The 23161-nt window shown below is 41.3% G+C and overlaps 5 protein-coding genes across 33 annotated transcripts in view; all 5 read right to left on the bottom strand.

The window, feature by feature from the left end:
* TTN (titin) overlaps positions 1-23161 on the bottom strand; it is a 238208-nt gene that overhangs the window by 157097 nt on the left and 57950 nt on the right. For all 29 annotated transcript variants that reach the window (XM_074548385.1, XM_074548386.1, XM_074548390.1 and 26 more), the window contains exons 47-75: positions 17150-17431; positions 16287-16565; positions 15897-16178; positions 15108-15386; positions 14710-14997; positions 14224-14502; positions 13848-14126; positions 13467-13745; positions 13079-13366; positions 12659-12946; positions 11517-11798; positions 10527-10805; positions 10130-10411; positions 9705-9983; positions 9292-9579; positions 8781-9059; positions 8392-8670; positions 8036-8314; positions 7606-7893; positions 7157-7444; positions 4178-4459; positions 3636-3914; positions 3243-3524; positions 2849-3127; positions 2085-2372; positions 1657-1935; positions 1292-1570; positions 915-1193; positions 118-405 (exon numbers count right to left, since the gene is read on the bottom strand). In XM_074548385.1, the coding sequence (XP_074404486.1) occupies positions 118-405; positions 915-1193; positions 1292-1570; positions 1657-1935; positions 2085-2372; positions 2849-3127; positions 3243-3524; positions 3636-3914; positions 4178-4459; positions 7157-7444; positions 7606-7893; positions 8036-8314; positions 8392-8670; positions 8781-9059; positions 9292-9579; positions 9705-9983; positions 10130-10411; positions 10527-10805; positions 11517-11798; positions 12659-12946; positions 13079-13366; positions 13467-13745; positions 13848-14126; positions 14224-14502; positions 14710-14997; positions 15108-15386; positions 15897-16178; positions 16287-16565; positions 17150-17431 (8181 nt within the window). The remainder of the gene's footprint in view (positions 1-117; positions 406-914; positions 1194-1291; positions 1571-1656; positions 1936-2084; positions 2373-2848; positions 3128-3242; positions 3525-3635; positions 3915-4177; positions 4460-7156; positions 7445-7605; positions 7894-8035; positions 8315-8391; positions 8671-8780; positions 9060-9291; positions 9580-9704; positions 9984-10129; positions 10412-10526; positions 10806-11516; positions 11799-12658; positions 12947-13078; positions 13367-13466; positions 13746-13847; positions 14127-14223; positions 14503-14709; positions 14998-15107; positions 15387-15896; positions 16179-16286; positions 16566-17149; positions 17432-23161) is intronic.
* LOC141730508 (palladin-like) lies at positions 17795-19149 on the bottom strand (the record flags this gene model as incomplete). Its single annotated transcript, XM_074548931.1, has 3 exons — positions 17795-18375; positions 18479-18757; positions 18852-19149. Coding segments are annotated over 3 exons (924 nt in total), but the record flags the coding sequence as incomplete, so codon positions are not given.
* LOC141730506 (protein sax-3-like) lies at positions 19148-20732 on the bottom strand. The gene is made up of 4 exons (XM_074548930.1): positions 20493-20732; positions 20108-20441; positions 19673-19954; positions 19148-19551 (listed from the first exon to the last, which is right to left on the bottom strand). The coding sequence occupies exons 1-4, from the start codon at positions 20730-20732 to the stop codon at positions 19226-19228; spliced, it is 1182 nt and encodes a 393-aa protein (XP_074405031.1). The 3' UTR covers positions 19148-19225.
* LOC141730505 (myosin light chain kinase, smooth muscle-like) lies at positions 20672-21903 on the bottom strand. Its single transcript, XM_074548929.1, has 3 exons — positions 21657-21903; positions 21263-21541; positions 20672-21169 (listed from the first exon to the last, which is right to left on the bottom strand). Exons 1-3 carry the CDS (start codon positions 21901-21903, stop codon positions 20811-20813), a joined length of 885 nt encoding a protein of 294 aa, XP_074405030.1. The 3' UTR covers positions 20672-20810.
* LOC141730451 (peroxidasin homolog) lies at positions 21823-23146 on the bottom strand. The gene is made up of 3 exons (XM_074548421.1): positions 22822-23146; positions 22425-22703; positions 21823-22324 (listed from the first exon to the last, which is right to left on the bottom strand). The coding sequence occupies exons 1-3, from the start codon at positions 23144-23146 to the stop codon at positions 22005-22007; spliced, it is 924 nt and encodes a 307-aa protein (XP_074404522.1). The 3' UTR covers positions 21823-22004.

Below are 23161 nucleotides of genomic sequence, written 5' to 3'. Positions count from 1 at the left end.
CTCAATTTACTGTAAAACTGTGTGAAATAAGAATCTCTTGTACAATATTAAATCCATATACATAAAGCCAAACTCAGGTTTAAGATATTTCCATTAAATATTTCACAGCCCACCAACCTGTAAGGACAAGCCTGCCACTAGAAGACGCAGTCCCAATAGCATTGACAGCTGTGCAGGTGTATTGCCCAATAAGGCTCCTATCTGTCTTCAAAATCTGGAGGGTTGCTACATTATCTACAAAGGACGTGTGAACATTGTAGTCCTCTTTTACACGTGCGCCGTCTTTAAACCAAGATACTTCGATGGGTTCTGAGCCAGCAATGCCACAATCAAACACGACTGGTAAGCCAACAGTTTCGTGAATGTCTCTTAATTTTCGTGTAAAAGAAGGAGGAAGTTTACGCTCTGTAAGAGAACAAGTATTGTACAGTGAAGTCTTCCAGAAGACACGCACCTCTTGCTGTACTCATCAATAATCACTGACTAATATGCTGTAGAGTATGGTGGATTTTTGCTCATAACTTCCAGTTAAAAGTATTGTTTAGCATATAATTTATTTTGAATTTGTTGTAAAGAGTCCTGTGCATATAATTGCAGGAAGAGAGGTCTCTTTTTTTTCATCTTAGACCCAATGAGCCTCAGGACTGTTAATACTGGAAATAATCAAAGCAATATCCTGAACAGGGATGGAAGATACAGAGGCTTGTAACGCTGCAGAAGAGCTGTGGTCAGTAAGGGCCGCATTTCAATTAACTTTACTGGTAGGCTTTTGTTAGTAGAAGAAAGTACCACAGGGTACCTTACACGTCAAGAAACAGTAAAGTGTTTTACAATGAAGAGGCAATTGTTGTTTTTCGAAAAGCATACTTAAGAAAAATAGGCCCTTTCTCTACATTTAAAATTGAAATATTCACCTTGAACTGTAAGCAAAGATGATGAAGAAGCCTCCCCAACAGAGTTTTCTACTTTGCAGATGTACTCCCCACTGTCACCACTGTCTACCTGGCTGAAAACCAGAGTAGCAATTTGGTTCCTAAAGTGCATTTTCACAGTAGCAGTTCCTCTCAGCTTTGTATCGCCTTTGTACCATGACACAATCATTTCTGGTGTTCCAGCAACCTGGCACTGTAAGGATGCAGAATCCCCAACAGTCACCTGCACTGGCTCCAGGGGTGTAATGAAGTAAGGTGGTTCTGAAGGACAAAGACACACCATTAGCATAAAAAGATATTGCATGATGACCATTAGTAGTTCAAACAACACTTGTTGAAGTGCTGCTGGCTTGACGCACCTAGTATTGTGATTGTACCATGACAAGTATCTTTCCCAGAATCATTTTCAATATGACAAGAATATTGCCCCTGGTCTTCTAGTTTGCTGCTAGGGATTTCCAGTATGGCAGATGTGTCTGTAGTGGTGATGCTACACTTTTCAGAGTGCATTATTTTCACTCCATTTTTCTTCCATGTCACTGAAATCGGTGGAGTACCCACATATGTGCATTCCAAGATTAAATTTTTCCCTTTCTCTACATTTAAATCATTCACCTTCTTCACAAATTTGGCTGGTTCTATAATGAACAACAGGAAGAAAACAAATTAAATAAAGCCAAGAGATCATCTTTAAGATGTATAAGAAGCAGTAGTCTGGACAAACCTTTGACAAAAAGATGTGTTGTGCAAGAAATTTTCCCTGCCTCATTAGAGACCTGGCAGGTGTAGTCTCCACTCTCAAGTGGATGTACATCAAACAGCTCCAGTTCTGCAACAGAATCTTGCAAGGTGATATTGCATCTGGGTCCTGGTACTAGCTCAACACTGCCTCTGAACCATTTAACTTCCAATGGAGGGGAACCTTTTACGATACTAGTAAAGGTTATGTTTGCCCCAGATAAAACATCCAGTGGTTCAGGTTTCTTCACAAAAGATGGTGATTCTAAGCACACAAATAAAACAGACAGAAAATAAGAACATTTGAACTTCTTTTGAAGATCATGGTGTTCAGAAATATTCAACAAAGAAAAAATTAAATCTTTCTGAAAATAAATTTTGACCCTCTGATTCTGTCTTCTTACTGATACTGACCTATAACACTCAAAAATGCGCTGCATTCATCAGACCCAGCTACATTAGTAGCTGTGCACAAATAAGTTCCCATATCAGACTCCTGAAGTCCATTCACTTTCAGAGAACAGGTATTGTCTGTAAGAGTAGCCTGATACTTCTCTCCACTGGTAATCTCTTGTCCATCATGAAACCAGGAAACCAGAATGGGTGGTGACCCATAAACTTTGCACTCCAGTACAGCAGAAGAACCCAGCTGACCATAAGTTTCTTTCAGTTTTCTTGTGAAAGAAGGAGGTATAATACGATCTGCATTTTTTCAAAATAAAAAAAAAGAAATTATCATACAGCATTCTTAAATGCAGGAAGTTCTCTGGGCAGAATAAAATTAGTGACTTTTTGCTGTATCTGCTTTGGCAATATACTCTGAAACAGCTAAGTATTTGAAAAATAGTTAATGGTTAAGGATATGCTGGAATTTTCATCCATAATCTTTGAGGAACATCATTTGTTTTTTCCATACTTTTTCATAAGCAACAATATTACACCAGCTGTCCAAGACAACATGTAGATTAAAGCTGAAGAAATCAAGTCATTTCAATAATTTATGCCCTTCAGATTTTAGGTAGGCATCTATCCTTGGTGCCTGTTAAAGTGGCATGCCAAGTACTCCTAATATTATACAACTCTCTTAGGTTGCCAATCACAATAACCACTTTGCTATTTGAAGGCTTTGTAAAGGAACTAAAGGATCGGAGGTGACTTAGAAAGAGTAGCCAACTAACCTGAAACGTGCACTGAAGCTGTGCAGCTGCTTTTACCAACACTGTTTTTCACCTCAAAAGTATATTCTCCACTGTCTTCTAGTGTTGCATTGAGGATCTTAAGCCCAGATACTTTGTTGAAGAAACTGATTTTATATTTATGGTCAGTGGACAGCTCATTACCATCCTTAAACCACCTAGCAGTAAGCTCTGGTGTGCCATCTACTGTGCATTCCAGAGTACAACAGTCTCCAGCTGTAACTTTGACTGGGCCTGGCTTCTCTACAATGACTGCAGGTTCTGCAATGAAATGCAAGTCAGAAAAATTTTTAGAACAACAAAATAGCTATTATTATAATTAAAATTTAAATTTCAAAGCATCTTAAAACACGTGTTTTTATCTCATGCTACCAACCTAGCACTTTCAGCATGGCAAAGCATTCCTGAACTCCAGCATCATTTTTTATCTGACAAATGTATTTCCCAGCATTGGTTGGTTCTGCATTTCCAATCTGCATAGTTGCAATGTTTTCTGAGTAGGAGATCCAAAGATTATCACTTTCTCTGATGATTTCCCCTTTGTCTTTTAACCACAGAACAGAAATGGGCTGTGATCCTTGTACTGTCGCCTGCAGTTCAATCGACTCCCCAACTACGACAGTGAGATCACTCAGCTTCTTCACAAAGGTTGGTGGTGCTATTTAAGAGAAGATATTTAACAGTAAAGAACCCTGCCAGGAGCAGAAAAGTACCCAGAAGAATTTCAGGAACAAAGAAATGCCAAGAAGATGCCAATCTTTGTACAAACCTCTTAGTGTTACAGAGCCAATACAAGAGTCACTCCCCACATCATTTACAGCCTTACAGTGGTATTCACCAACATCTGCAGTATCCACACTGAGAATGTGAAGGCTAGCTATGTAGTTCTCAGACATGACCTTATACTTCTTGCTGCTCCGAATTTCTCGTTTGTCTTTATACCATGAAATCTGGAATGGAGGAGTGCCCTGAAGCTCACACTCCAGATGAATATCAGACCCTTTCAAGGTCTCAACTGGACGGGGCTTCTTGGTAAAAACAGGGGGTGCTGGAAGAAAGAAAAAAGAGTTATCATTTGTGTTATTTAAGAAAAAGAGGTTAAAGAAGACAGAAGATTGAAGTAACTCTTCTGATGCTCAATAGCAAAGACAATAGATAAGAAAGAGCTGCCACAGAGATCAAAAACAGACAAGAGATGTGCCATCTACTCAGGCAGGCTTTGGCCTCTGACAAGAGAAAGTGGGATTTAAGAGTTTTCCTAAAGGAGGACCCTTAATGTTAGAAAGGGAAGGAAAGAGCTGAGATTCTGACCTTTAACTCTCAGTGTAGTACTGGTGCTTGCACTACCCGCTGGGTTCTGAGCTTCACAAGTGTAGTCACCACTGTCTTCAACACTGAGGTTGTGCATTTCAATGACTGCCACTGAGTCCACAAAGGACATTCTGTATTTTTCACTAGGATGGATTTCAGTTTCACCTTTGTACCAGGTGACTTTGATTTCTGGAGATCCACCTATTTTGCATTCATACGTTGTGGAATCGTGCTCTTTCACAAGTTTTGAGGAGTCTAGTTTCTTAATAAACCTTGGTGGTTCTGGAAAGCGAAAAAGGAGAGATGATGCTTTAAACTGCACTAATTGTTTGAATAAGCAGAGAGATGTGTAACTGAAACTGCAAAGTTTAAGGACTTAAGCAAAAATTCTGATTTTGCCATTGCTATGAAATTTTTTTAGATTTTTTAAGTTGGTCTAAAATCCAGATTAAGAAGAAAACAAGTTTTCTATATACATTTCAGTGAGTTTTTCCTTAGTTTACTGACCCACTTTACCTCTCCTTGTATGTATTCATTACAGATTAGTTGATGTGCATGGTTTTCTTTACAAAATATGCTCTTGTTATATATGTGTAATCAAAATGCCTGATGCAAATGCAATAATCCAACTGTCCAGCCAAAAATTTTTATTTAAAGCATTTATGTTGAGTATTATAGCAATTGCTTTATATCCTGTGATTAATAATAATGTAGTCAATGAATGTATCTGCATTATAACCCCTCACACATTTAATGCAAAACCAAACATAAAGTTGCACATTAGGAATCAAAGTTAAGGAGCTTAGGTAGCAAACAAAAGAGCTTAGAAATAATCATGCTGAGGAGAATTGTGAGATGGCTGGTTTTATAGAATTGCTGTTAAATGTCTGTGATTAAAAAGTAAAACAGGTGGTTACATTTTGTTCCATAAGACGGGGAAAGGAGTGGAAGTTTGGTACTTTTCACCAGAAGTGGCATCTAGATGATTCGAATCACAAGACTAAATGCTCATAGATCAAAGCTATAACTTGTAAAACCAAGAGGTGGTAATGTGGGCACAACAAACAGATCTCTCTGCAAAACAGGATGAAGTGCCTCTTTGTGTGACTGTGAAGTGTAGGAAGAATATCTAATTAATTTTGGATTATTTCAACCTGTGGGACAGTTGCAAAACATCCTGTGTTGCTAGAAACAAAACTTCCTGAGTTTCTAGAAATAGAAATGATGATTTGGAACCTTAGCAATTTACTATCAGATTTCACTTTGAGAAAGAGTTGATTATTTATCTGCATACTAACAGCTGCTGAGGAGTCACACTCTGATTCCACTCCTTTCATAAAATGAGGGTCTACACATTAATAAGGTACATATTTATAATGTAAAGCAGTTCTAGAACACAAAGCAATTATTAAAACTACAGATTGGGAACATTAGATACTAGAGTGAGAAAGTTAATAAAAAGCTGTGAGATTCTCAAGGTCAATTAAAAAAAAAAGTTCTTAATTCTACAAACAAAAGGCAGCATGTCATAGAAGTGAGACGCAGCATAAGCCCAAATTAAATGCATGCAAATTAATGCACCCAAAGAGATTGACGTTTCAAATTCTATAGAAATTGGTTGAAAAAATCAACATCAGAAATTTTACAGCCTTGGAGAAACGGTACAAATTCTAAAGAATACTGACACTAAAAAGTGTCAGTAAATTCAGGATCAAAAAATAAAATAATAATACTCCTTGGGATTTTAAAAATAAAGATTTGAAGAGTAAAAAAATAAATAAAGTCAGCTGGGATCATTTTACAAATGGTAGTGGTGTTCAAATAAAGCTATTAGCAATTATATAATTAATAAGAAACAGAATTATTGTGGTAGAAAGAAGCTTCAGATCTTTTAAAGGGGTTTGATTTCTTGCTAAAATTTTTCAATGCATTTTGGAAGTCAAGCTACATAATACAGCAGCCCTACTTATAACTGAATCCAGGTAATTCAATCTTACACACTATTTACACCCCCACCAAGATGCTTATGGCTGGAAAAAACTTGATATATATAAAACATTTGACAAATAATTAATACAAAATCTTGCTACTAGTAGCTCAGTTTCCTGTGTTATTTTTCATACAGAGTAAAAGGATTTACTCTTGAAATATTTCCCCCCCTCTTTGCACTCCAAATTTATACAGAGGAAAGAGGAAAAAAAAGAAAAAAGAGCAAAGAAAAGTGCTTTTAACTTTTAACCTTTTTACTCAGGGACCTTTTAACTCAGGCACAATCTAAGCAGTGTATGTTACACTTCTCTTATAAAATCAGTAAAACTGAAATATCCGGAACAGCTATAAATATGTTTCCACCTACACTGAGGAAATTACACTAATATATGTGTCACTTGCACCAAGACAGTCTGAGCCATTCATAAATTTGGATTTTACTTTTAGATCCACACACTGTAAGGAGAGGTGAAGTGTTGGATGGGACGGATATAAAACCAAATCCCCCAGTTTTGCTGTTTAGAAGAGCAATTTTCAATGTTTTCAGTCTGTGAAAGAGCAAAGCTATTTGCAGGAGCTGCACATGCAGGAAAAATACTTCTAAGCTTCATAAGTAAACTGAATTTCTCTCACTTTCCTTTCACTCCCCTGGGCAACCTAGTGACTGTCACTGCTGGAGAAAGACTTTAGAAAGACAGATTTTGCTGTCCAACAGAACCATTCATAAAGGCGCAACAAAATAATAAGAGTTAATGTTTCAATGGAAGAATCCCAATTTCAATGGAAGAAAAATCAGGTACTATACCCTAGCAGAAGAAATATAAGTAAGTTATTTAAGTATTACAAAAACATTTAAGTGAAATAAGACATCTCAGAGTAACTTCTTTTAAAAATTGTTAGTCACACACGTCTGCATTCAGGACAGAATGTGTTTTCCAGGTGTCTGCCTTGCAAAGAAAGCCTCATAAACACCAGAGCCCACAGCAATACCTTGAACAGCCAGCTGAGCTGCGCACGCGTCCTTTCCAACACTGTTGCTGGCAGTGCAGGTGTAGAGTCCAGCATCCCCTTTACCAACTTTGAGGACTGTCAAGCTGGCCGTGTTTTCCACCAGTGTCATTTTGTAGTTGCCACCTGGACGAATCTCTCTGTTGTCTCTGGTCCAAGTAATCCTCATGGGAGCAGAACCAGTCAAGTGGCACTTGAAGGTTGCGCTTTCCCCTAGTGCCACATCGATTGATACTGGCTTGACATCAAAGAAGGGAGGTCGTAGGTGTTCTGCAAGGAGGAAAGCATGGCAGAGCTCACCACCAAGCCTGCCTCACCACGCCATGCCCATTGTCCCTGGCCACCATACGATTGGTAGAGTGGGGAAAAGGGTGGACAAGTAAAAGAGCAAAGACATACAAAAGATTTTCATTAAAGTGTGATCTACAAACCTGTAAGGAGAAGTTTGGCACTGGAAGAGGCAGTCCCCAGGGCATTTTGGGCTGAGCAAGTATATTGACCACAGTAATCCATACTAGTTTCTAAGATCTGTAAAGTTGCAACATTATTTAAGAAGGCTGATTGCATGTTATCAGTGTCGCTTAAGAGAGCCCCATCCTTGTACCAAGACACCTGGATAGGCTCTGAGCCAGTTATGCGGCAGTCAAATGTCACCGGGGCACCAACCACCTCCTGAATATCTTTAAGTTTTCTGGTGAATGTAGGGGGAAGTTGACGTTCTGCAAAACAATAATAACCACTACTATCAGTAAGCAGCCAACCTAGAATTAACTATCTTTGAAATTATTAAAACCCCCTTTCTGTAAACAATAAAGAGCTCCTACAAACTACCCCACAAAAGAGTGGCTCTTGGCCCATCACCTTTAACAACAAGCAAAGCTGTGGAGGTGGCAAAGCCGATGCTATTTTCTGCTTTGCAGATATATTCTCCAATGTTGCTATCCTCTACAGCAGAGAATGCCAGTGTTGCCACATTGTTCTTGAAGTGCATTTTGTAAGCCTGTGTTGATCTGAGCTTGGTGTCATCTTTGTACCAGGACACCTTGATTTCTGGTGAACCGCCAATCTGGCATTTTAAGGTCAAGGGCTCGCCAACCTTCACCTCCACACGGTCCAGGTGCGTGACAAAATAAGGTGGTTCTGGGGAAGGAGAGAACGTGGTGAGCAGAGGCAGAGCATCATTGGGGTGTGTTAGGGGGATCAGGGGTGATGAATACCTAAGATGGAGACAAGGCTGTGGCAAACATCCCCACCCGCCTCATTTGCCACCTCACAGGTATATTCGCCTTCATCGTTCTTTGTGCTGTTGAAGATTTCAAGAATGCCAGATTTTTCAGTAGTTGTAACAGTGCAGCGTTGAGACTGAGAAATGGGCATCCCATTTCTCTTCCAGGTGACAGAGATGGGAGGGGTGCCAATGTAGCTGCTTTCCAGCACAATGGACTTCCCTTGCTCCACACTGAAATCACTTAATTTCTTCACAAAGACTGCAGGCTCTGTGGGGAGGTATGAATCAATAGTAAGAGGGACAGATGTAGAAGAGCTGCAGGCAGTTATGTGAAGTGAATGAAGATGACTGTGCATTCATGCACACACCCAAACACACCTTTCACAAAGAGCTGTGTTGTACATGAGGCACTGCCAGCATCATTTGTGACCACACAGGCATAGTCCCCACTGTGGCCTGGCTCCACGCTGTACAGCTGCAGCTGTGCCACAGACTCATGGAGAGAGATGGAGCAGCTGCTGTCTGGCACCAGCTCCCTGATGCCTCGGAACCAGGTCACTTTGAAGGGAGTACTGCCCTTGATGTAGCTGGTGAAAGTCACATTTGATCCAGGCAAAACTTCCTGGGGATCAGGTGTCTTCACAAAAGAAGGTGGTTCTAAGGATCATGCAAAGAAGTGAAAGAGGGAGAAAGATGTTAATAGGAGGGTCTCTGTGAGGAGGAAAATGAGCAGGTTTGAGTCAAAAAAAAAAAAACAAAAAACCAAGAAACCATGGGAAAAAAAACCCAAACCAAACAAACCATGAAAAAGAAACTACAGGAAACCAGAGAAAAGAGAGAAGAGGGAATAAGAATTTTGTTGAAGGCATGGCAGTATCCTTCCACTGACCTTGTACAGTCAAGAAGGCACTGCATTCATCAGACCCAGCCACGTTGGCTGCCACACATGTATATGACCCTGTATCTGTGACATCCAGGGCATTCAACTTCAAAGCACAAACATTATCCAAGAATGAGATTTCATGTTTTTCTCCACTAACAATCTCATTCCCATCTTGAAACCAAGACACAGATATGGGAGCTGTGCCAGATACTTTGCACTCCAGCAGCACAGAGGATCCCAGCACCCCATTTGTCTCCTTTAGTTTTCTTGAGAATGAAGGAGGAACGAGGCGATCTAAGTAGGACAGGGCAGAAGAACAGGAAGACAAATGTTGAGGTTTCTTTCAAGGGAGAGAAAAGAGGATAAAATGAAAATATTTTTTTAAAGACAAGAGTGAACAATAAAGACATAGAGCTGACCTGAAACATCAACTGAAGAAGTGCAGCTGCTGTCCCCCACTTCATTGTGTACCTCAAAAGTATACAAGCCCCTGTCTCCCCTGTCTGCAGAAAAGACTTTCAAAGTGGATATATTGTTGAAAAAGGAAATTTGGTATTTGCGGTCACTCTTTAGTTCTCTGCCATCTTTGTACCACTTGGTGATAAGCTCAGGTGTTCCTCCTACTTTGACCTCCAAGGTAAAAGGATTGCCAGCCATTACTGTGATCGGCTCGGTCTTCTCTAAGATGACTGCTGGTTCTGAAATAGGAAGGGAGGGGTCTGTGTGTCACAGGGAAATCTACCCACAAACCTGTGAGCACAGGGTGTAAGCAGAAGGCAAAGGCTGGTAGAGCCAGCTGTGCAAGCTGTAGAACACTATCTACAGTGGAGCAGGCTATACCCACCTAGGACCTGTAAAAAGGCAGAGCACTCCCGCATGCCAGCGTCATTTTTGATCTGACAGATGTACTTCCCAACGTGAGTTCCCTCTGCACTGGCAATCTCAAGAGTTGCAATGTTGTCCATAAACCACATCTGAACATTTTCACTCTCCCTAATAACTTCACCCTTATCCTTGAGCCAGACAACAGAAATTGGTGGGGATCCTTCCACTACTGCCTGCAGGGCTGTTGGCTCCCCAATGAAGATTGCCGTGTCACTCAGCTTCTTGGCAAACCGTGGAGGTTCTGATAGCAAAAAAAAGGAGGCAGAGGATAGTTAATCATATATGCTAGGCTGAAAAAGTGACAGTCAGGAGATCAAGAAAAGAGGGCAGTGATGCTGATCCTCTGGCATACAAACCTTTGAATTTCACTGGGCAGGTGCAAGTGTCGCTTCCCACCTCATTCATAGCTTTGCATTGGTATTCTCCAGTATCTTGAGATTCCAAATTGAGAATATGAAGACTGGCAATGGAGTGCTTTGCTGTCACCTTAAACTTCTTGCTGCTCCTGACCTGCCTCCGGTCCTTGAACCAAGCCACCTCAAAGGGTGGGGTCCCTGCTATCTCGCACTGAAGGATAACATCTGAGCCTTTAAGAGTGTCCACAGGGCTTGGCACCTTGCTAAAAACAGGTGGTTCTATAAAAAAAGAATCACATCATAATATGTGAGCTTCCTTCTCTGGGTGAGTTTTTGGATAGTAGCAGGAAGCAACCTATTCAGGAAGGGAGCCTACGCTTATATTGTAAACACATATCTAGCTTTTAAATATGTGGCCTCCCCTCTAAAAAAATCCCAGCACTCAGAGTCCAAAGGGCAGAAAATGTGATACTTCTGCACCTGTTTGGAATCAGTGCTCAGTGTCCTTCCCCAAAAGCCACTCTCCCTGCACTCTAGGGTATCATTCCATCTTACATTCTATCCTTACCCCCACTCTTTCTAGTCATGAAAGCTACAGTCAGTGAAGCTCAGCTACACAGCCTCCTCTTCCTTCTTAAATTTCATTCCTGTCAGTATTACTGTGTATAAAAAGGAGGCAGAGGGATGGCTGAAAAGTATTCCCAGCTTCCTCAGCATGGCTGGTATTCCACCAAGTCCATGCTTCCGCTGTGATCTGAAAAGCTTGCCTTGTTCATTGTGCAACTGACTTAAATGGAGACACAAGGGAATGACTGCACAGTGCTGAACACCCAGCACTATTTCCTGCCTGATCACTTAAACACATCAGCATTTAAATGCAAGAGCAGCTGGAGAGATACTGGCCCAGCAGACACCAGTTTCTGCAGTAGCAGTGCAGCTGGGAGCAGCCTGGCAGCCAGGGATTCTGGCCGAGTGCGGAGCTTTGCTAACCTTTCACTGTGACTGAAGTGCTGCAGCTGGCTGTGCCCGCAGAGTTGTGGGCTTCGCAGATGTAATCCCCAGCATCTTCAGCAGTGGCACCCAAGATGGTCAGCGTTGCCACAGAGTCTACAAAGGACATGTGCAGCCTGTCGCTTGCCTGGAGTGCCTGATCATTTTTGTACCACACGATTCTGATTTCTGGTGTGCCACTGATTTTACATTCAAGCTGAACTGTGTCCCCCTGCTTCACGAACCGCAAAGCTTCAGGCTTCTTGACGAACTTGGGAGGTTCTGCAGAACAGAATAAGTATGTAGAGAATGACAACTTACCTGTTTGCCATGTGAAATCTACAGCACCGAGCAAGAGTTCTAGGAGGCACAAGAGTACTACAGCACAAAAATAAAATTGTTACAGAAGTTGGCTGCATCCCCAACCAGAGTTTCCTCTCAAGGGAATAGAGAAGATGAAGAAAAGAAGGCAAAGATAACAAGTAAAACTGTGTTCTGCCAGCTTTGGACCCTGCTGCATTGGACAGTTGAAGCCGTAAAATATACACAAAGAATGGTTGCTCCACCCAATTGAAATTTTGCTGTTACCTTTGAGTGGTAACAAGTAACAAGAGTTCCCAGGCCGACGTGAAAGATTTGACAAGCCCTTCATTCCTGGGAGCAATGGAAACACGGTAGGGATCGTTTCACTTGCTTAGACATCTTGAAAGTATATTTCTGCATTAAGAAATTAGGTGATTCACAGTCTAGATTAAATCAACTGAAATCTTTATCAAATTTGAAAGAGTCACCTATGCAGGCCACAAATGCAAGGTAGAGCTGTATTTACTAATAATTTTCTATACAGCAATTGCCATGAGTGACTACCACAGTGACTACAGTTTTTAAAGTAAAAAGCAGTGTGAGTGCAACTCTCCATACAAACAGGTTCACACAGATACCTTTCTCCTTCGAGATTTTGCAGGTACACAAACCTTCTGCAGTTACACAGTATGATGGGAGAAGGTCATTACATGATTTATGTCTGCAGTCTAGAAAGCTACTTTCAATATATTTCTGAACTAGAAATGGTAGAAGATCAAAGACAAAGAAATCTCTTTACCCAAGAGAAAGAAAATGCACAAACAAAGGTGACTTAATACCTTTGACGCTGAGTTGGGCTGAGCAGAAGTCTTTCCCAGCTTCATTACTAGCTTGGCAAGTATATTGGCCAGAGTCTCCTTTACCCACTCTGAGCACTCGAAGGTGAGCTGTGTTGGCTGTGAATGTAATATTGAAATTTCCTCCAGTTCGGATCTCCCGACCATCCTTGGACCACGTTATGTGTATTGGCTGGGCTCCCGTAACGTGGCATTCAAAATCAGCAGTTTCTCCAAAAGGCACATCAATAGATTCTGGTTTGATGTCGAAGACAGGTGCTTGCTTGGGTTCTAGAAACACAAGAAAGCCATGTAATACTCATACCTCAGAGAAAAGCTAATCCAACACACAGGTACCATTGCATGCATGAAATAAGAGAGAGGAGCTTGTGATACAAGTAAAAGTTTTATAAGCCAACACACCTGCCACTGTGAGCCTAGCACTTGAGGTGGCAGTGCCCACAGAGTTGGTGGCTGTGCAGGTGTATTGCCCAGTGTGATTCATCTCGGTTCGCACCAGTTGCAGCACTGCAACATTATCTACAAAGGATGTGTGCACATTGTGGTCATCCTTTAGCAGCACACCATCTTTGTGCCAAGTGACAGTAATGGGCTCTGAGCCATTGAGCCGACACATGAGCTTAAGGGGCAAACCAGCAGGGTGCTCGAGGTCCTTTAATTTTCTTGCAAAGGAAGGTGGTTGTTTGCGTTCTGGAAGAAAGCAAGTAAAGGATAAATACACCCCAGGAAGCAACTTTTTATAGTTTGGCAAGACAAAAAGAGTTTTAGCAAGCTAATATAAAATCATCACCTTGAACTGTTAAGAGAGCCTTTGTAGATGCAGTTCCTACACTGTTTTCTGCCTTGCAGATATATTCTCCACTGTCGCTGCTAGCCACTTTGTTGAAGATAAGTGTAGCAACATTGTCTTTAAAGAACACTTTATACTCAGGAGTAGACCTGAGTTTCGTATCACCTTTGTACCAAGACACAGTAATTTCTGGTGTTCCAGCAACGTGGCATTGCAATGTTGTGTAAGACCCAACTGACACCTCAAGAGGTTCCAAGTGTGTAACAAAGTAGGGAGGTTCTAAAAAAAGAGAAGCAATTAGACAGGCTTATTGTGTGCCAGGTTTTGGAAAGCATACACTTGAAAAAAAAGGCAAGGAAAAGAAGCAAAGTGAGCACACACCTAGGGTAGAGACTACAGCCTCACAAACATCTCTTCCTGCCTCATTTTCAACATGGCAAGTGTATTCTCCTGCATCTTCTTTGGTGCTGTCAAGTATTTCTAGGATGCAGGATTTCTCTGTGGTGGTGATGCTACACTTCTGAGATTGTGTGATGGTGTGGCCATTCTTCTTCCATGTCACAGAGATGGGCAGGCTGCCTGTGTAAGTGCCCTCTAGGATGATGGGCTTGCCAGGCTCCACATACTGATCACTCAGTTTCTTTACAAAGACAGCTGGCTCTAATGAAAGTAAGTCACAAATGTTGAGCACAACATGCCAAATGGAGAGAAGGAAACAATAATTAAAGGTAAATGGAGAGACATAATCTTTACAAACCTTTTACTGTGAGGTGTGTTGTACAATTTACCCTGCCAGCATCATTAGTCACTAGACAAGTGTACTCTCCGCTTTGAGGAGGAGCTACATCAAATAACTCAAGCTCCACAATGGACTCCTCCAAGTAGATATTGCATTTGTCCCCTGGCACAAGTTCATTGGCCCCTCTAAACCAGTTAACCTTAAAAGGAGGGGTTCCTCTGACAACACATGTGAAAGTGATGCTTGTGCCTGGCAGTACATCCAGAGGCTCTGGGGTCCTCTCAAAAGAAGGTGGCTCTAAATACACAAAAGAAAAAGATAGATAAGACAAATTGGTGCAGCATAGCTCCGGTATTTCCACACACCTACTGAAGATAAAGAGCAAAATCTTTATTTTTCTGTTAATAATTGTCCCCAAGAATATTTACAAAAGACTGCAGATAATTTCAAGAGAGAAAGAGCAAAAGAATAGCTCAGAGAGCTTTCTGACCATTATATACCCACCTTGTACAGTCAATACAGCACTGCATTCATCTGAGCCAGCTGTGTTGGTAACTTTGCAGGTGTAAGTGCCAGTATCTGAGTGACTCAGTGAATTAATTTCTAAAACACATAGGTTATCTGAAAAGGACATTTGATGTTTTTCTCCACTAACTAGCTTAAGTCCATTTTGGAACCAGGCAACAGAAATAGGAGGTGAACCTGACACTTTACATTCCAGCAGTGCTGAGGAACCCAGAACACAAGGGCTGTCCTTTAGTTTTCTTGTGAAAGAAGGAGGAATGATTCGGTCTGCATAAGAAAACATAATAAATCCATGGTTAGAGAGAAAATGAGTAAAGGACAGAGAATGGCCAAACAAAAGATTTTGTAAAAGATAGAAGATAAGCTACCCAACCAACCTAAAACATCAACTGATGCTGTGCAACTGCTTTTCCCCACGTCATTTTGCACAGCAAAAGTGTACAATCCACCATCTTCCTTTTCTGCATCCATAATTTTAAGTGTAGATACATTATTGAGGAAAGTGATTCTGTATTTTTGGCTGCTGGTCAGTTCTTTGCCATCCTTGAACCAGCCAGTGGAAAGCTGTGGTGTGCCTGCTACTTTGCATTCCAAAGTACAGGCATCTCCTATAGTAACTTTCATTGGCTCTGCTTTCTCTACAATGACTGCAGGCTCTGGAAGGAGAGATGGGTAATATATATGGTTAAAACAGGGTTTAATAAGTATTAGCTGTAAGTATTATACACTATGAGATGGGGCTTACACATTTGATACTAAGGAAATTTTGATTTCTTGGGGTGTGGAGTTTTTTACAGCTGTTTTTTCCATCCTTTCTGTTACTCTAAAACTGTAAATTTTAAATACTTTCCAAAAATAAGTAAAACTATTTTAAAATATTTTAAATAATTTTAAAGTATCTTTTAATTTAAAATATAAAATATTTTGATCTCCCTCTCTGAGAAGGCATGAGCAAAAGACATGACTGAAATATAGAGTGGTTCCTTCCAACACTATTGCTGGACTGCTGGAAATATGGAACCTGACTTCTGCTTGTTGGGGAGAGAAGGATTCTGTTTTCTTTGTTTTGAACTCAGAGGCATAAGCAAAGTATACAGCTGATAAAAAAAAAAGCCAAGTTTCTAACTTTAAAAAGAAACTTCCATGTATTTGTGCTTTTTACCTACCTAGAATAGTTAGGGTAGCCATACACTCGCGACTTCCAGCATCATTTGTGATCTGACAGGTGTATTTTCCAGCAATGCTGGTCTCTGTGCGCACAAATTGCAAAGTTGCAATATTTTCTATAAATGTGATCTTTGTGGTCTCACTTTCTCTGATAATTTCCTCTTTGTCCTTAAGCCACTGCACAGAAATTGGCTGGGAGCCCTCCACTCTTGCTTGTAACTCTACTGGTTCACCAACCACAACTGTCATGCTGTTTATTTTAGTCAAGAATTTTGGTGGTTCTGAAGAAGAAATACGCAGTTATAGTAAATACTCACAGTGTTCCCACAAGGAAGAGCAATGCAGCGCCCTTGGGAGCACTGCAGAAGACACATGTACCAGTACTTTACCTTTCAGCTTCACAGTGCAAATACAAGTGTCACTTCCTACATCGTTCTGTGCTTTGCACTGATATTCACCAATGTCTGCAGCTTCGACATTAAGAATGCGAACGCTCGTGTGGTAGTTTTTGGCTGTAACCTTGTACTTCTTACTACTGCGGATTTGTCTCCTGTCTTTGTACCAGGCAACGTCAAATGGAGGTGTTCCTGAAATCTCACATTCCAGGCTAACCTCAGAGCCTCTGACAATGTCTACTGGAGAAGGCTTCCTGCTAAAGACAGGAGGTTCTAACAAGGGAAGAAAGGAACATTTAGAAAGTAGTCTGAAGCTCTTTGATCAACAAAGAGTCTACAGATACCAGCTTCTGGAAAACGGGACTGCTGAGAATAACTACAGAATGGGCAAGACTTCCCTCTTTTTGTGGGCACAATATGAAATGAGCTTGTACAAAGGTGAGCATTAAGAGCCCTTAGCTCCCCTTTTGAAAAGGTAAACAGACCTTTGGCAGAGAGGGTACAGGTCTCATTTAGCTGGTATAAATCTCCCATACAGGGTGTAAAACTGACACTAGGCAGTTTGTGTCTGTTCTTTCTCTTTATATTTCAGCTTCTTGATATAGCAATTCCCACTACGAACTGTCTTGGATATTAAAATTATAGAACTGGGGAAAAACTAGTTTAGTACTCATCTGCATTAAGAACATCATCTCTCTTGTTTAGACAGAGAAGATGAGGGGGCATCAAGAAAAAAACATGACGTGAAAAACAGGGCAGTCCTGAAATTAATTAATCTCATGTTCCTGTGTATTTCTAAGGGATACAGCTACCAGGGGAAAAATAAGTTGCAGCTGGAAAACAAGAGGACAGCTAACCTTTCACTGTGACTTTGGTGCTACAGCTGGCCTTGCCGGCAGGGTTGTGAGCTTCGCAGATGTAGTCACCGCTCTCATCAGTGCTGAGATGATTCATTTCAAGCACCGCCACAGAGTCAATGAATGATGTCCGGAATTTTTCACTGGCAACTATTTCATGGTCGTTTCTGAACCACACTACTTTCATCTCTGGAGATCCACTTACTTTGCACTCAAGCCGGGCTGAGTCACCCTGCTTGACTACTTTTGTTGCCTCTAGCTTCTTAGCAAACTTGGGGGGTTCTAAAAAACCAAAAAAAGTGGGGTCAGGAAGATCTGAAATAATACTGGAGAGAAAATGGTGGGAAAAGAGCCAAACAATGGTGGGTTGCAAACACAGGGTAGGGAATTCACTTGGCAGTGTATCAAAGATCACCAAGGTGGGCTTGACAAAAAGAAAGGAGAAGAAGGAGACAAAAAGATAACACAACAAGAAAGAGTGCACACCTGTTACCAACAGTGTTGTAGTGCAAGAGTCACTGCCAACATCATTTGAAACATGGCAAGTGTAGTGCCCACTCCTAGAAGAATCCACTGAATAGAGGGTTAAGAACCCAGCTGAACCTTCAATCCCAATGAAACAAGTTGGACCAGATACAAGTTCTAAGTCTTCTTTGAACCACTTTATTGTAAAGGGTGGTGTTCCTTTCAGTGTGGCCTTAAACTCCACTGTTGAATCTGGTATGGCTTGCTGGCTTTCAGGTTTTACTAAGAAGCTTGGTGGCTCTGCAGTTTTTAAGAAAAAGACACAGTTACATCAGAAATGTCTAAGAATGAAGAAAATCAGTGAGGCAAGTATGGGGACCGTTTCCAGTGTTAATATTAAGATGTATAAGAGTGTTAGTATAAGATTTTCCCAGCATTTATCATAGATAAGAAGTAGTAAAAGAGTTTCAAACCTTTCACAGTCAGGACAGCACTGCAAGAATCATTTCCAGCAACATTAGAGACACTGCATGTGTAATTTGCACTGTCTGCCAGCTCTAGGTTAGCAATCTCGAGTGACATAGTGTTCTCATGGCACAGGCTTCTATATTTTGCACTGTCAGTTATTTCTTTTCCATCCTTAAACCATTTTGCAACAATTGGGAGTGACCCAGAGACTTTACACTCCATTTGGATAGAAGATCCCAGAATGGTATCCTTTTTGGTTAGCTTTTTGATAAATACAGGAGGAATTGATTGATCTGCCCAACACAAAAAAATAGCAAAAACACACCAGTTAACTTCTTGCTTATCTTTCACGGAGACTATTTTTCATTTCCTCCTTGATGGATTGGCAATACAAACCTAGCACAGTCAGAACAGCTTCACAGGTGCTACTTCCGAAGTCATTTTCAACCTTAAAACTGTATGTGCCGCTATCTTCCTTTGATACAGGTTCAATCCTGAAACTGGCCACATTGTTTTCAAAGCTCATTGTGTAGTATCTACTGGGCAGGAGCTGCTTGCCATCTTTGTACCATCTTATTCGGAGCTCTGGTGTCCCAGCCACAGTACACTCCAAAGTCACGGGGTCTTTTTCAGTGACTTTAAGTGATTTAGCCTTTTCTATGATCTGTGCAGGCTCTGAGGTATAAAGAGTATAAAAATTACAGCAGTTAGCTACATAGTTAGGGAACTGACTTTCCAAGTACTCATCAAGGTTACGATTTGTACACACCTTGTACAAAAAGCAAAGCAAAACACTTCTCCACGCCAGATTCGTTCTTTGCCTGACAGGTGTATCTCCCTCTGTGGCTGAGGTCAACATTAGTAAGCTTCAGTGTGGCCACCCTGTTCTCAAAGGTAATGTGGTGATGCTCATCATCTTCTAGTATTTTCTCATCTTTTATCCATGACACAGATAGGGGTTGAGCACCTGCTACGACACACTGAAACAATGCATCACCTTTCAAAACGCTAGTGACATTCTCCAGCTTCTTGACGAAGGATGGTGGTTCTGTGGTGTGAGTTTTGTTTGTTGTTCAAAAGAGAAGTCATAGAAAGGGAAGAGGAGAAAGAGAGATCATATAAAGTAATCCCACTGGCTACACTTTAGCTGGGGCATATAATCTTTGAGGTGTGCCTCCTAGAGGACTGACCTTTTAAGCTGAGTCTTGTGCTGCAAGAACAGCTCCCTCCTTCATTTGATATAATGCACTGATATTCACCAACATCCGAGATGTCACAGTTAGCCACAGTAAGAGTAAATACTGATTCTTTGGTGGAGATGGTGTATTTCTTGCTGCTGAACATCTCCTTATTGTTCTTCAGCCACTTCACCTCAAATGGAGGGGTACCAGACACCTCACACTCTAGTGTGGCCTCTGAGCCCTTCACTACCTCGGTGGGACGCAACTCCCGAACAAAGGTTGGAGGCTCTACAAAGAAGAATGAGGGGAAAGTAGATAGTAACTTCAAATAGTTTTGAGGGGAGAAGAAGTATCTCCTACTTCCTCACCCCAGATATGTGACAGAGATGACAAGATGTTCAAAACCAACCTTTTACTTTCAGCTCGACGCTGCAGCTCTCGCTACCTGCATCATTGTGGGCTTCACAAACATAAATCCCACTATCTGCCACTCTGGCTTGAGTGACTCTCAAAGTGGCTAAACCATCTATGAAGGAGATGCCGTACTTAGCTTTGTCAGTCACTTCATTTCCATCCAAATACCATGTAATGTGGATCTCTGGCGTGCCTACTACCTGGCACTCAAAAGTGGTGGACTGTCCTTCACGCAAAGCTACTACAGAAGTTGGCATCTGAATAAATCTGGGGGGCTCTAGAAGATGGACAGAGAAGTTGAGGCTTTATGATATGCCAGGTCGGAATAAAAAACCCCAAAATTAAAAAAAAAAAGGCTAAAAGGCCCCCTCCCACCAAAACTGCACATAAAAATCAGAACCCAAAAAAATTAGAAGATTGGGTTGCACACCTTTTACAAACAGAGTTGCTTTGCAGGTTGCAGTCCCCACATCATTGCTTATCTGACAAGTGTAGTTCCCAGTATCAGATGTCCTAGCTGAGAAGAGCTCCAGAACACTAGAAGTGTCATCCTTCCAGACAGATCGACTGGCTCCAGACAGGAGCTCCTGGCTGTCTTTAAACCACTTTATCTGCAGAGGAGTAGACCCTTTCACCAGTGCTTTGAACTGAACCCTAGCATTGGGCACAACCTCTTGAGACTGGGGCTTTTCCACAAAATATGGTGGCTCTATAACATGCAAAAAGAAAGAAAGGGGATTACTCTGAGATGGGGAAATCCAAAACTATGCATGAGAGACCTAACAGAAGACAAAGAAGGAACTCAAACCTTTTACTGTTAAAAACCCGCTGCATTGGCTGCTTCCTGCTTTATTTGTTGCTTCACAAGTGTAAGAGCCACTGTCTGTGCCTTCCAGTTTATTTATTTCCAAAAACGCAGTATTATCATGGAAAGAGTATTTGTGCTTTTCACTTGCTGTTATTTCTTGACCATCCTTATACCACTGAATACTTATAGGATGTGAACCAGACACTATGCACTCCAGGTGGACAAAAGACCCCTTAATGCTGTCCATTTTCTTGAGTTTTTTGGTGAATTTAGGTGGTATAATGAGATCTATCCAAGACAGAGTAAAAAGACAAAATATAAAAAATCAACAGTGATTGTGGCACGTCAGCTCAGGAGAGAAGATTTGGTATCTAAAAGTAATAATAAGAGAAAGCCCATACACACCTAGGACATTAATGCTGGCAGAACAGCTACTGCTCCCAACATCATTTTGAACCTCAAAAATGTATTCTCCGCTATCTTTCTTATCTGCATAAAGCACCTTTAAGACTGAGACGGTATCTGTAACATTGATCTTATATTTTGGGCCCAACGTCAGTTCCTTGCCATCTTTGAACCATTTGGCTGTAATAGGTTTTGTTCCTGAAAATTTACACTGCAAGGTTGCTGGGTCTCCCTCAGTCACATCTATTGACACAGCCTTGTCCACAATTGTAGCAGGTTCTGTTATAAACAAGGAGATAGAGTGTTAAGCACATCTGTAAAAATCACAAGGGAACTGTCCCAGATCATTGCAAGCCTTAGGGTAAGACCAACCTTTGACAGTCAGCAGAGCAGAACACCTCTGAATTCCTGCCTCGTTTTTAGCCTGACAGAAATATTTCCCATCATGTTTCAGCTCAATAGATCTCACCATAAGAGTGGCAACATTGTTCACAAAGGTCATTTTGATATTGTTGTCTTCAATCACTTCATCATTGTCTTTCAACCAGGACACAGTGATGGGCAAGGAACCTTTAATAGCAGCCTGAAACACAACTGTTCCCCCTCGAAGGGAGCTAATGTTTTCTATCTTCTTCAAAAATTGTGGAGGCTCTGGCAGGAAGAAAGTGGTTATGTAAGTACAAGTCTGGTGTGTAACAAACAGTGTGGCATGGAAAACCACACTGGGATAAGAGCATGCTAGTGGTGTTCTGCACCTTGCACTAACCTTTCAGTGTGACCTCTGAATGGCAGAGGCAGCTCCCAACATCGTTTGTTACTCTACACTGATACTCCCCAACATCAGAAGCATCAAACCTGAAAACATGGAGGCTAATCAAAGATTTCTCAATGCTTATTCTGTGCTTCTTACTGCTCCGCAGGGGTTTATCATCTTTCACCCAGAACACTTCAAAGGGAGGCGTGCCAAGCACCTCACACTCCAAAACCACATCAGAATCCTTCAAGACTTCCATGGATTGAAACTCCTTGCTAAAATAAGGTGACTCTACAGTGTGAAAAAGAAAGTGCAATTTGCATTAATCATACTTTTGAAGCCGGTACCACTGTACTGAGTCTAAAGATACAAACTGTGTGGCTGGATGTCACACACACCTTTGACTGTAACAACGCTACTGCAGATATCTTTTCCAGCGTCATTTTTGGCTTCGCAAATATATTCCCCACTGTCTTCAGTATCAACCTCTGAAACACGGAGTATTGCCAAAGATTTTGTAAAAGATATCCTGTATTTTTCACTCTCTTTTAGCTCTCTATCATCCTTGAACCACGTGATTTTAATCTCAGGAGTACCAGTGACTTCACAGGTCAGTTCAGCATATCCACCTTTCTTTATGAGATGAGTTGGCTCTAGCTTCTCCTTAAAGGCAGCAGGCTCTGTGGATTTAAGAAGAGTGTTCAGGAGAAAGAACACAGGAAAGAGTGCTGCTGTGTTAATCCAGCAGCTAGAATTTTAAATAAGAGCAAGAACGCAAACCTTTCACAAATAAGTTTGCACTGCATGATACTGAACCAGCTACATTGGAGACTTTGCAGGTGTATTTTCCAGAGTCAGTTGGTTTGACTGCATAAAGCTCCAAGTAACTTGCTAATGCTTCTGTCATAATGTAGCACGATCCTCCTGTCACCAGCTCAGTATCACCTTTAAACCATTTCACTGTCAGTGGTGTTGTGCCTTTAAACATTCCTTTGAAATGTACAGTTGATGCAGGCAATACATCTTGAGACTCTGGTTCTACAGTGAAGCTGGGTGGCTCTGGATTGCATTGAAAGGAAAAAAATGCAATGAGTAAGAGAGGGCTTGTATTTTGGGAAAGAAAAGTATTATCACAAGATAAGCAAGATTCCAAGAAAAGTGAAACAAATTGCCAAACCTTTTATAAACAAAGTGCTACTGCTCTCTTTGCTACCAGCAGAGTTGGTGGCTCTGCAAATGTAGACCCCAGCATCATTTGCATCCAGGTGTTTTATTTCCAAAGATGCTGAGCCTTCTGCAAAGTGTACTGTATACTTGGCACTTGAAGTGATCTCAGTATCTTGCTTAAACCATGAGACAGTCATTGGAAGAGAGCCTGCAATTTTGCAGTCTAGGCGGCATGAGGTGCTAATGATGCTGTCAATATTCTTCAGTGGTTTAGTAAAGAAGGGAGGGAGAGTGCGATCTGTTGAGAGTGAAAAAAATGACAGAAAGGAACACATGAGAAAAACAGGAGT

This window comes from Zonotrichia albicollis, chromosome 10 (genome assembly GCF_047830755.1).
Source record: "Zonotrichia albicollis isolate bZonAlb1 chromosome 10, bZonAlb1.hap1, whole genome shotgun sequence".
Taxonomy (NCBI): domain Eukaryota; kingdom Metazoa; phylum Chordata; class Aves; order Passeriformes; family Passerellidae; genus Zonotrichia; species Zonotrichia albicollis.
Note: the sequence above shows the minus strand (reverse complement) of the source record. Positions and strands in the feature narration are given on the sequence as shown.

Bases quoted from the DNA above. Each gene is read 5' to 3' on its own strand.
- LOC141730506 (XM_074548930.1), bottom strand. From the start codon at position 20,732: ATGGACAGCATTAAGGGGTCTTTTGTCCACCTGGAGTGCATAGTGTCT. The intron at 20,442-20,492 runs GTAAAAGGTTTG...TCTCATGCATAG, and splicing joins AATGCAGCGGGTTTTTAACA to TTTTGGATTTCCCCATCTCA. The intron at 19,552-19,672 runs GTTGGTTTTGAA...TCTTCTTTGTAG, and splicing joins CGTCGAGCTGAAAGTAAAAG to AGCCTCCAACCTTTGTTCGG.
- LOC141730505 (XM_074548929.1), bottom strand. From the start codon at position 21,903: ATGGAAGTCTTGAAGGATTCTGATGTGGTTTTGGAGTGTGAGGTGCTT. The intron at 21,542-21,656 runs GTTAGTGCAAGG...TCTTCCTGCCAG, and splicing joins TTCAGAGGTCACACTGAAAG to AGCCTCCACAATTTTTGAAG. The intron at 21,170-21,262 runs GTTGGTCTTACC...TGTTTATAACAG, and splicing joins TGCTCTGCTGACTGTCAAAG to AACCTGCTACAATTGTGGAC.
- LOC141730451 (XM_074548421.1), bottom strand. From the start codon at position 23,146: ATGTGTTCCTTTCTGTCATTTTTTTCACTCTCAACAGATCGCACTCTC. The intron at 22,704-22,821 runs GTTTGGCAATTT...AATGCAATCCAG, and splicing joins TAGCACTTTGTTTATAAAAG to AGCCACCCAGCTTCACTGTA. The intron at 22,325-22,424 runs GTTTGCGTTCTT...TTAAATCCACAG, and splicing joins TGCAAACTTATTTGTGAAAG to AGCCTGCTGCCTTTAAGGAG.